The sequence below is a fragment of the Pundamilia nyererei genome, unplaced genomic scaffold (assembly GCF_000239375.1).
Source record: "Pundamilia nyererei isolate P.nyererei 1_Seehausen unplaced genomic scaffold, PunNye1.0 scaffold00121, whole genome shotgun sequence".
Lineage (NCBI taxonomy): Eukaryota > Metazoa > Chordata > Actinopteri > Cichliformes > Cichlidae > Pundamilia > Pundamilia nyererei.
In genome coordinates this window covers 637,599-649,485 of record NW_005187522.1, presented here as the reverse complement: position 1 = coordinate 649,485, position 11,887 = coordinate 637,599, and the positions used below count along the sequence as shown (strand labels likewise).

At 38.4% G+C, this 11,887-nt stretch overlaps 1 protein-coding gene across 2 annotated transcripts; it reads left to right on the top strand.

Annotated features, from left to right (window-relative positions):
• Window positions 1-2,354: 2,354 nt before the first annotated feature.
• Window positions 2,355-11,283, top strand: tcea1 (transcription elongation factor A (SII), 1). 2 transcript variants are annotated; one of them, XM_005742510.1, is made up of 10 exons: window positions 2,355-2,818; window positions 5,486-5,548; window positions 5,636-5,741; window positions 7,770-7,872; window positions 8,220-8,365; window positions 8,470-8,526; window positions 9,085-9,239; window positions 9,526-9,672; window positions 9,842-9,913; window positions 10,870-11,283. In XM_005742510.1, the coding sequence occupies exons 1-10, from the start codon at window positions 2,744-2,746 to the stop codon at window positions 10,876-10,878; spliced, it is 933 nt and encodes a 310-aa protein (XP_005742567.1). In that variant the 5' UTR covers window positions 2,355-2,743; the 3' UTR covers window positions 10,879-11,283. The 2 variants fall into 2 exon arrangements, with proteins under 2 accessions (XP_005742567.1, XP_005742566.1); XM_005742509.1 differs by having other exon boundaries at window positions 8,217-8,365.
• The last annotated feature ends 604 nt before the right edge of the window (window positions 11,284-11,887 follow it).

The following is an 11,887-nucleotide window of genomic DNA, read 5'->3' as shown; positions in this document are numbered from 1 at the left end:
GATATTAGTGAGTGTTTGCCTCTTCCAACAGATACCACAGGTGGCTTGGACTATTTCTAATTTGCAAGCAGTCTGTCTAATCAGATTTGAGAGGTCTTCGCCTAATAGGGATTAGGTTAAAGATTTTGCGCGCTGCTGACAGCGTGAGGTAGAATAAAGTCTTTAGAGAGCACTTTTACCTCACAGCAGGTATTGAAAATCCACCATCAGGACACATGATGCATCAGTATTTAGAGTTCATGCAGTTTGTGCAGCGGGGCTTTAGTAAATAAACAAGAAAGTGGGGAAATCTGTAGCATTGTATCTACACTTGGATGGGGCAATTCATCCAAATGCATGTTGTGGATTTTGAATTTTGGCCGTTGGGAGAGAAGCTAATGTTCGAGCACATGCATCAGGAGTCGAGAGCTGTGTCACTGTACTACAGTTCCCATACGGTATGCCAATTCCTAACTGGCCCCGACTGAATAAAAGGCATTCATATCTCCTGCTAACGTGTACCATCCTAGAAGATGGAGACAGTGGTGGTGAAGAAAGGACATGTGTAAGTCGTCAGGATTAATCCATTACATTTTCTGTGTAAATAAATGTAAATAAGTACAATTATTTTTCATTACCTCATTTCTCTTGCAAACTACATGGCTTTTAGCACTAATTTTAGCATTTAACTTCTCTTTGCTATATACTCTACATTGTATGTACTGTAGCTACCAGTGTATTGCACATTCTCTGTTAAATTATTCAGAGTGCTTGCAGTGTTTGCCTAACCTTCAGTCATTAGGTGGTAATGTCACATGCTGGTCTCTTTGGATTACAAGGATCCAAATTAGCAAGTCAGTCGTGTCACTGTGTAAGATCAACAGTCTGCCATCACTGTGGCCTGGATTGTGGTCCTCAAAGGTTACAAGTTTGAACTACACAACAGTCGTGCCTTCTTCAAAAGCCCAAGTCCATCTAATAATTCCTTCAGAAAAACAGGGGCTCTTTCATGGGCTTTTAATTACACTCAGTAATACATTATTCACCACTGCTTGGGGCAAATCTAATAGATATTGTATATTTTAACCGCTTGACAAGATGGCAGCATCTGTGTTTTCACATGAACTTAAGCTCCCAAACCACAGCTTACAATGAAGCCATGACACCACCACTCTGCAATTCCACTTAGTCCAGCAAACTGTGACATTGTTTTAACCCTCTGCAGTGGTGACAGATGTGGCCAAAGGTCTTCATAATGCCTGTCTATCTGTCACATTCTCCTGTAAATTATTTATTTCAATCCTTTCCTAACTTTTAAATAAAATATTCCTCATATTGTATCCTATCCCTTGAAGGAATCTGTACAAACACATACTTGCACTTAAGGATGAACAAGCTGGATCTTTCTGATTTTTTGTCTGCTTTTTTTTTTTATGCCAAATTCACCTGGTTTCACACATATGTCTAATAGGATAACATCATTACATTTTATATCCAAAAGGTCAGATGCCAACTTTCTTTTCTGATCTATTAGAATGAGCTTTGTTGACCAAATATGAACACATGCAATGAGTCAGTAAACTTACACACTGGTAAAGCAGGGCAATGAAACTCAAAAATATGAAGTCTAGTTAAAAATATAGCCTAGGCGGGTTCCACAATAGCTTTGCAATAGATTAGCAACATGTCCAGGGTGTACCTTGCCTCCTGCACAATGGCAGCTGTCTTGTGTAACTTTAGTTTTTTAGCTTGAACTGAGTTTCTGATGCCAGTAATATACAGTAATATATATGTCAGTTACTTATTATTATTATTATTATTATTATTATTATTATTATTATTATTATTGAAAAAAAAAAACTATTTAACTAACTAAAATAAAAAAGAATGGAAAATTGAAAACACTTAAGACTAATTGAAATTAGTTTGTAAATTTGGAAAACTAGCTAATAATAATAATATTAATAATAACAATAATAATAATATAGAGAAATATAAGAGGTTTTAGTATTTGTTAGTTTGGTAAAAAGAAAATGTTACCAGATCTTGCCTAGTGACGTATTGATGGACTAAAACTAACCCTGAAACTATTTTAAACTGAACTAAAACTATAAACATTTTTACACAATAAAAACTAAACTGAAACGAGCAAACCTGCTCTGGAAACTGAATGAAGTGAACTGCCTCAAAAACAATACATCGAAACAAACAGAAAACAAACAAAAAACAAAACTAGAACTAACTAGAAAATACAAAGCGATTACAACTTATGAATTGTGTAAGTTCTGGACAGTAACCTGTTGTGTGAGTGACTGTTTTTGTGAAAACATAAAGCCGGAGTGTTTAGGCTGTTGGTCAAGTTGGATTGTCTCCGATTGTGAACCTAGATCCGGATGGCACTTTGGCGCTATCTAACGACAGGTCGCCATGCTGATTAAAAAAAAATCCAGGCTTTGTACGAAGATAAAATTGGCAGATGTTATGAAATATAGTTTTATCTCGGTATTCGGAAAGTCTCCTCTTTGATTAAATTGTCTAGGTGATAGCTGTTCTGGGATATCAGACTTCCAGAAGGTTGCATGTCGATTGAGTTCCCTTGAGCTCATCGTGCATCTACTAGTCAGGTCTGCTGCGGTCGGTGTGCGGTCCCGGTCCGCCGACTAGCTGTCACTGCCGCTGCTTTCTGTTCAGTGGCGTGGTCTTTGTGGCAAATTTAGTTTCTGGCTTGGTTCTAATTCATTTGGACTTTACCAGCTCGGTCACCATGGGCAAAAAGGAAGAAGAGGAGGTCATCAGAATTGCGAAGAAGATCGATAAAATGGCGCAGAAGAAAAACGGGGTAAGATGTGTGTGAGGGAATGAATGCCGATCTGACTGATGGTGTAGCTAACATGAGCGCTAACTGGAAAATCCAGTCAGGATCGGGCTCAACGTGTGCTAAATAACCCCAAAGTTGTCAACAAAAATTCTGCACTGTTGTGTTGTTCCGCTGACGATGGTTTTCCGGTCCTTGCCCTCAGCAATTAGCTCCAAAGCTAACCTACCTGTTGTTATGACTAATGGGTTAGCCGCTAATTAGCTCCCTTGCGAGTCTGTTTATGTGAATGGCAGGTTTCTATGTTGCTAGGACTTAGCCACGTAGCATCCTACTAACCGCTGTCAGCTTTATGGCCTCGCAAGGTAATAATACAATTCTAGATCTGGTCACTTTTAGCTAATTTAATGACTGAATATCAAATCGTTAAACAAAATAGAGTGATATTGTTCTGTTATCCTTCGGGTTAGGTTTCATTTTCGGGCTTGTTTGGGGGAGGTTTCTTAGTAGCTAATTGGCTAACTGTTAGCTACCAAGCTGCCGCTCCTGTAGTCCAAGCATCATTGCATAAACATAAACAAAGCTGCAGCTAATGATTATCCGTTAATCTGCTGATTATTTCCTCGATTAATAAACGGAACCTTAAAGTGTAAAAGATAATGTAATCAAAAGACTTTAACAGTCCAACATACAATCTAGAATCCCCCAAAAAATGAAAGTCGGGAGATTGGAAGAGATTACCATCATAGTGTAAGGAAAGAGTTAGCTTCATAGTTTCAAGTCAATTGTGAAATGGTACTCCGCACAGAGCTTATAAATAGGAGCCTAAACGTCAGATAATATAGACAGAATACGTGTACGATGCCCAGCGTACATGATCACTGAAAATATCTTAAAATGACCCTATCCTGAAGTATAATTACACTAATCCAACGGCACATGAAAATAGTATGATTTCTCTTGTGCTTAATTAAAATTTAGAGGGGTGGTCTATTATTAAAAATGCTTACTATACAGAGTTTCTCCTCAAGAGCTGTTTTTCTTGTGTGTTGTGTGTGCGAAAGGAAGTGTATATTGGGATAGGCTCATATAGTCTGTCAGTGAGTTTAAATACTACATTTTATGTTAAACGAGAATTTGAAAAAATGTGAGATTCAGTAAACTTCAGAAGTTTATACCCCTAAAAAAGGTTTTGAGCTTGGACCAATTTGTAGCTTGTATAACTTTCTTTTGTAAAGTCTGTAATTTCTCAAAATAAGTAGGATAACATCAAATAAAATTAAAATGTCTTTGACAAATAACCCAACACAATTACATGAATTTGTTAAAAGCAATTTGTCATTATGACTCCTAAAATTTAGAGTGTGAAACCTCCAAAATTTTGTAAAAGCTTACCCCATTCATAACCCTACTGTTTTCTGGATACACGCATGTTCTACATATTTTTGGTTTCTGTTTGAGTAAAATACCATAAAATTATTTTTTCCACTATTTAACAATAACATATCTCATTTGTTATGCAAAGAAAATAGATTTCCATTAAGATTATTATTATTATTATTATTACTATTATTATTATTATTATTCTGTTTTTTCCCAGTTCACTGACAAAGCAATTGTACATTTTTCTATCTGCTTAATATAAGTACTTCAGGCTTAAATCCAAAATATGACCCCCCCCCCCCTTCACTTTGCTTTTGTTTGTTTAAATGGTAAATGGACAGTGTTCCTCTGGTGTTACTATTATTAATACTATTATTAGTAATAATAATAAAGGCAATCTGTTGCACATGCTTCAATGAGATTACTCTAGCAGAGCTGAGATCTAGCTACAGTCTTCGTTTAGCAGATGTCCTGCCCTGTCTCTTGCCTACCACATTTAACACATTTAATTTCAAAGAGACATGAGGGGTAGTGCCCAAAGTCTGACCTGCACAGGCCAATCTGCTCAGTGTCTTCCTCAGTCAAACCAGTTACCACAATTGCTGCAGAAGCACCAAAATAATGTTGACTGAATAATTAACTTTGCACTGCAGTTAGTCATATAGGTGGATACGTTTTTCATTAATGTAACTTACATTTTAAATGGTATCAGAATAATTTAGCCAATGGGGCACAGTGGCTTTACTCGGCAGACCTGGACCTCCGATGATGTGACCCAAAAGATAAACACTGGTCACAATAACCTGGATGTGTCATCTTACTTTTTAAAGGCAGACGAGGCTGAAAGGCCAGTATCAGTTGTTCAGACTGTTGCTGCTCAGCTTCCATATCTAAGGATTCCTAAATTACGTATAATCTGGAGTAGATTGAATCCAAAGAAGCTGCCAGTTTGAACAACATTTGTCTTTTAACTAGTCTTTTATTTAAAAGTGGCCAAAAGGTGTTAACAAATTTTTGCTCTTGGTGTTTGTGCCAGATGTGCAAATGTATCAGCGGTAACATGTGTATAGATCCTGCCATATTACTGAGACAGTGCAGAGTGTTGAATGAGCTGCCATTAGCACAAGCTTCCATAACATAGCAGGATGTTCGAAGCACCACATTTTCCTTTTTTGTTTTACTATGTTTTCTTGTGGCTAAACACAGCTCTGGTCTTACTCATGTTGATGATAGAGCTGAGTAATCAGTTTAGAGAAAACAAAAAGTGTGTTATGGTCTAAATGATCATCCCTCCGCTTTATTCTGCAGGCTGGAGCTTTGGATCTCTTGAAGGAGCTGCGTAGTATCCCCATGACGCTGGAGCTGCTGCAGGTATCATTGCTCATATGTTCTCTGGCTCTGTCCTGGACACAGGCAGCGCCGAAACCCAGATGCTCTGACACCATGTCTTTTCCACAGTCTACCAGAATCGGGATGTCCGTTAATGCCATCCGTAAACAAAGCACAGACGAGGAGGTTACATCTCTTGCAAAATCCTTGATCAAGTCATGGAAGAAGCTTTTGGGTAATTATTATTTTTGTCTTCTATAATGTACTTGGAGATATCTTTTGCATGTCTAAAGCTGTTAGGCATGCTTGTATCAACGCCTATCGATCTTCATGAAATCGAGCCAATTTTGAATTCCCCCCCCTTTTTTTTACTGTAACACATTGCACTCTGCCGGGTACACCAGCTGTCAAAAATGTCCTCTTGTTCTTTTTATAAATTGCTGACACCAATTCTCAACCCACGGAGTTGTGAGTAAGTGAGCTGTTCAGCAGCACAAACAAATGAACAGCAGCCAGCAGTTTGAGTGAAGATTTGAGTAAAGACAAGCATCAGCCAGAGAAGATTAGAGAGAAGAGATGTTTTTATTGAGGTGTAAAATAGACATAATACTTATTCTTTTTCTAAATGCCTAAAGAGTTTGTGGTTTGTAAAGTGAAATCAATACCGCAGCAGGGGATTGAATGTGTCTTTTCTATTATAATTGGATCTATACCTAAATCTGGATTTCTCTTTGAGTTTCACTGTTTTTTGTTTATTATCCGTTTAGAATGTCATAATGATTATTGATACATAGGCCACTCATTTCCCAGCCTTATGTTTACGCTTTAAGGGAAATTACAACGTAATATTAATTTTGTTTAATCTGGCTTGATTCCTCCATTCTTATTGCATACCTTCTTTCCCATTGGATGCGGCACGCACAGTGCTGTGCTCTGAAACCCATTCATTTCCGGCTGCGAAAATCAAGGCGTGCCAGTACTTGCGCATGCCATGGTCATCTTCATCTGCAGCGCACTGTGATGTTTCTGTTGGTTGTGCGAACGACCAGTAGAAACGAAGCCTACTGCTGCGCCAGTTCAACCACATGACACAACCGCACAAATTTTGGATTCTTTGCTCTAGTTAGCGGTAATTGCAGCCCATGCTGCGTCCGATGTGAAAGGCTCCTTATGTTTTATGGCTGGCTGCATTTGTGGTCAAGGGCATGAATGTGATGGTAATTTTGGGCTTTTAGTCATTTCTTTGAACTTTTCTTTTTCTTATTTCTTTTTAATGAGAAAAATCAAAAACAAAAAAATTGGGTGTAAAAGTTTGAATTTATTTTGGATTTTCTTTCATCCACATAGGGTAAAAACACATCGGGTCAAATACAGCCTCAAATATATACATACACTCAAATCTTTTAAAACATGCTGAAGCTTCTGCAATGTCTTTTTAATTTGACAAGGCCTATAGTGATCATGATTGATTGCACGCTCATAACTACAACTGGTAGTGTGTCTTTGCCAGTATAAAAATGATTTGTTTTACAGGACTCATCAGACTCTGCAATACTCAAAACTAACTCCAAGGAATTCAGTGAAGATCTAAGAAGGAGATTTGTAGATTTATTCAGCTGGGAACGTCTCCTCTAAACAACAACAGGTTCTAAAATTATCAGTTCAAATAAGAACCACCAAGCCTCAAGCCTGCTTTGGAAACTGCTGGAAACACCATTGTGTTCACTCGACAGTGAAGCAAGTTTTAGAGAAGTTCTCACCTTCTCAGTCCTCTGAGAAGATGAGAACAAAGAAAGAAGCAACTGCTCCGAACTTGAAACAACACGAGCTCAACTGAAATTTGCAGCTGCCCACATTGACAAACCAAATACCTTGTCGAAAATGATGAGGTATGAATGGAGGAGTAAAGGTGAGGCTTTTAAGCCTAAGAACACTGTCAAGCAACATTGTGGGAGTGGCATTATGCTCTGGGGCATAATGCTACAGTTGCTGTCAGTGCTACTGGTACGTTGCACAAAGTTGATGGCATAATTATGAAGCAGAGCTGCCTCCAAAATTTGCAACTTTACCCCAAATCAACAACTTTATGGTTGAAACTTGGACACAGTTGGGTGTTCCATCAGGACAGTGAACCCAAAAACACATCATAACTGGTTTTGGGATGGATAAAGCAGGCTAACATTAAGCTTCTGGAATGGCCTTCCCTTCACCTCTCACTTCCTTGATTCTGATGCCTTCTTAATTCTTCTCACTCATTCTCCAGATGAGCCAGGAGCTGGAGATAAAGCTTCAGAGGAGAAGAGGAAAGAACAATCAACGCCTGTCGTCTCTCCTTCACAAGGAAGCCCAGAGGCAAAAGAAGAAAGGTAATAAGGAAAACTTTTTTTTCCTCATGCACGCTTTTAGCAATGCTCTCCATTTTAGTGTACACCTGGAATACATCTTTCATACTTAGGAGTTGGAGAAGATATAAACCAAGCCTCAGCTAAGCTAGTGTACTCATAGTTCAAGCCTTGAGCCTGGATAAATGGGAGAGTTGCCTCAGGAAGGGCATCTGGTGTAAAGTCAGCATCACATCAGACATTTAGATCCATCCACTGTGATGAGTCCTTGGGAAATAAGTTAGCAGCTGAAAGCACCTACTATATCTTCTGCTTCTAAGTGTGTTTTGCTTCAGAACTGATTATGACACTTCTTATTGCTCCCATAGCAGCTCCAGCAGCAATTCCAGCAGCAAGAGTGAACCCAGTGAAGTTGCTCCCAACACATTAATCAACACCTTTCCTCGTGCCCCGAGTACCTCTGACTCCATCAGGCTTAAGTGTAGAGAGATGCTAGCAAGCGCTCTGCAGACTGGAGGTAATCTGAAACGTTAATATCACAAACTTTCCAAAGCACTTATCTGTAATTGTGTTTTCTTACTCTTTGTTTTTGTCCACTGCCTGATACTTTTTCCTTTACAGATGATTATATCGCTATTGGTGCTGATTGTGACGAACTTGGAGCACAGATTGAAGAATATATCCTTTACATTATAATAATGTATACTTTATTGATCCCCGTGGGGAAATTACTAATCAGGTGTCCGGGGAACACTGTGTAGGGACAGTACCTTGCTCAGGGGTACCTCAGGGTAGCTGTTCGGTGGATTTGAACCCCCAACCTTCCGATTATGGGGTGACCACGCTACCTACTGAGCTATCTCTGCCCTCTGATTGAACTCTTTAGAGGCAGAGTTTTGTTATTTCATAATGTTCTGGATATAGCTACTGTCTTCTCAGTGTCTGTTGTGTATTTTGGTGCTGGTGATATAAATGAGCACATTGTGCCTTTCATCTTTTGAATCACTTGTTTTGTCTGAACACTAGCACCCTTTAATTATAGCGTGTTACACAAATAAAGAGACACTGGAGAACCTAAAACAAAGAACGGTAGGCATGCTTGATAAATGACTACATTAACCACTCTAATAATCGACTAGAAGCATCAGCACTAAGCCACCTGAAAGGCCGGGGATTTCTTTTTGTTATTATTATATAAATTCATTGGTGAAGTTGAATTCTTTGACCTGCAATTACGCATCTTCCAAGAGTTTAAGAACACAGACATGAAATATAAGAACCGCGTGAGGAGCCGAATCTCAAATCTGAAGGATATGAAGAACCCGAATTTAAGGAGGACCGTGCTGTGCGGGAGCGTAACCCCTGAGCGGATGGCTAAGATGACCGCAGAGGTGTGTGAGCTGTTGATGGCACAATCTCAAGAGACAAACAGTGCCCTTAGTAATTGTCACTAATTATATATTTCGCTCTCTCACGATAGCAGATTTAGTTTACTTAAACACTTATTGGCACTTCTTTCTTTCCTTCTTTCTTTCTTTCTTTCTTTCTTTCCTTCCTTCCTTCCTTCCTTCCTTCCTTCCTTCCTTCCTTCCTTCCTTCCTTCCTTCCTTCCTTCCTTCCTTCCTTCCTTCCTTCCTTCCTTTCTTTCTTTCTTTCTTATTTTTTCCACCGCTGTAGGAAATGGCCAGTGATGAGCTGAAGGAAATGAGGAAGAATTTGACCAAAGAGGCTGTCAGGGACCACCAGATGGCCACCACTGGGGGCACTCAGACTGATCTGTTCACCTGCGGCAAATGCAAGGGAAAGAGCTGCACCTACACACAGGTATGGATATGCAGGCTGCCTATAGAGGTCTTTGTGGAGGTTGTAGTTATTTAATTTGTTCAGACAATGTGAAATCTGATAAAGCCATGTATATTGGTATTGATAGAGCATACGCTGATTTAGTAGTCTATGATTTTAAGTGACTTTCTTTTTCCGTTTTCTTTCCCAGGTTCAAACTCGCAGTGCTGATGAGCCAATGACCACGTTTGTCTTCTGCAATGAATGTGGAAATAGATGGAAGGTATGTGCCCTAATGCAGGTTTTGTTGAGTCAGTCTTGGAATGCATTAGCCTGTAGACTTCCATCAGACTTAAACTTCAGCGATAGAAGTTTAGATAGTGCACTAAGCTCGTTTACAGCAGAGATGTACCAGTTGTGGAACCAGTCAAATGGTTAAAGATACAGTTTGGCAGATGCGTAATGCTGATGTCAATATTTTGTTTGTTTTGTTCCATCTTTTGGGTCACGGAAACAGAGTAGCTGTCTTTTGGTGTTAAATTAGCAAAACATTTATTTTCAAATTTACACTTTTAAGCCTCAGTCCTGCTTATGTTATTAATGTAATACAGGTTTGGGGTATACTAGTAATTAAGTCTTCCCAAGTTCTTGGTCTCAAATTATATTGATATTTTTCCTTTAAAAGAAAGGAGATGAAAGATATTTTATTATGTTAGCCAGTTCGAAATGATTAAAGAAAGCATTTATCTGTTTGTCAGGTACCTTTAGAAAAACGGCTAATTGATGCCACATTCAGGCTCATGTTGATTAAAATCTAAAAGGGCCTGTTTGTAGAGGTCAGACTCTCAGCCGACCATCCATGGGAATAGATTTTCCATGACTGCGGGGTCTGCAAAGACCGCACTTGCTCGACGTGTATGTTAATTGAATGTGTGATAGTGACTAAATACACAGTGCACACATATCTGGTGTGTGAAGCTGTTGTTGCTTTTATTGCAATTTGTTGCTCTAAAGGTATGCTTATGGTGCCCTCTGCTCTGTTTATTTATTTATTTTTTAATTTATTTTTTAAATAAACAAATGCCATGGCCAAGAAGAAGACTCATGACTCTGCCTTCTATCTGCTTGGTTGTAACTTGAAGATCAGTGTTGCAACAACAAAAAATCCTATCCCATGATTTTTTTTTTTTTTTTTTTTTATTTGATCATTTTTATTATAATAAATTTTTTTTGTTCTAGTTCTGCTGAATCTGCGGCATCATCCACGGCACTCCTACAAGTAGCAAAATTCCTGGACCAGATTCTGTCTATCTGCAACAGATTGGAGCTTTCTATTCTGTGGTACATGGTACACAACATGCCATACAAAGATGCCACTGCGGTTATTGTTTAAGTAAATATCTTGTTAATAGATTGAGCTCATTGTTGGTTCCCTCAACTCCTTCCCCTAAAAATTATTTTACTAGCGTTATTAGTTGTTTCTCACCGTCAGATATATGCGATGGATCTTATCATGCTCTTTTATCTGCATTTTTTATATGTAGTTTTAACACTTTGGACAATGTTGTTTTGCTTCCCCCTCACAACATTGCATTGTTTTATTTAATTTCCCAATAAAGTGTAATCCATTTGATTAAAAAGAGCTGCTTTTCATTAGCTGTCTTTTATGATGGGTTTTCAGTCTCTTCTGGTTATTTAAATCTTTAAAATTATACTAAGCAGGTCGGATCTGAGAGAACAGACATCTTCTGTGTGTGTGTGTGTGTGTGTGTTACAGAGTATACATTTGTAATTGATGGAATATTCATCACATCAAAGCGAATGCTGATGTATGCATATTAATCCATCCAGGGACAGGATAATATCGTTGGCTGGAGAAGGGAAGATGCACCAATTGTTTTCGGCTTCCTCCAGGATTTTTTGTTTTTTTTTTGAAATAGCCAGGTGTAACCACTTTATGTTGATGGGCTGTTCTGCTGCTTCACCACCACATAAAGTGAACAGTAATACAAGATTAAGATTTTTTTTATTCATTGAAAAAGGCTAAAACTGAGGAAGGCCTGGTGGTAGACATTACACTTCTTTATATGTTTTATCTCACGTTCTTATTTATTTTTTAATTGAACCTTTGACGAAACAACTTTTTTTTTTTTATTGTGAATTCGATGACCATTTTTATGAAAGAAGCTCCCTGTATAAAATTCAGACACAGCAAAATATTCCTATATAGTTACAATTAGGTCCATAAAATTTTAGA

Coding starts and splice junctions, on each gene's coding strand:
- tcea1 (XM_005742509.1), top strand. CDS start 2,744: ATGGGCAAAAAGGAAGAAGAGGAGGTCATCAGAATTGCGAAGAAGATC. Junction 7,873..8,216: donor CCAGAGGCAAAAGAAGAAAG/GTAATAAGGAAA, acceptor TTGCTCCCATAG/CAGCTCCAGCAGCAATTCCA. Junction 8,527..9,084: donor TGGAGCACAGATTGAAGAAT/ATATCCTTTACA, acceptor ACCTGCAATTAC/GCATCTTCCAAGAGTTTAAG.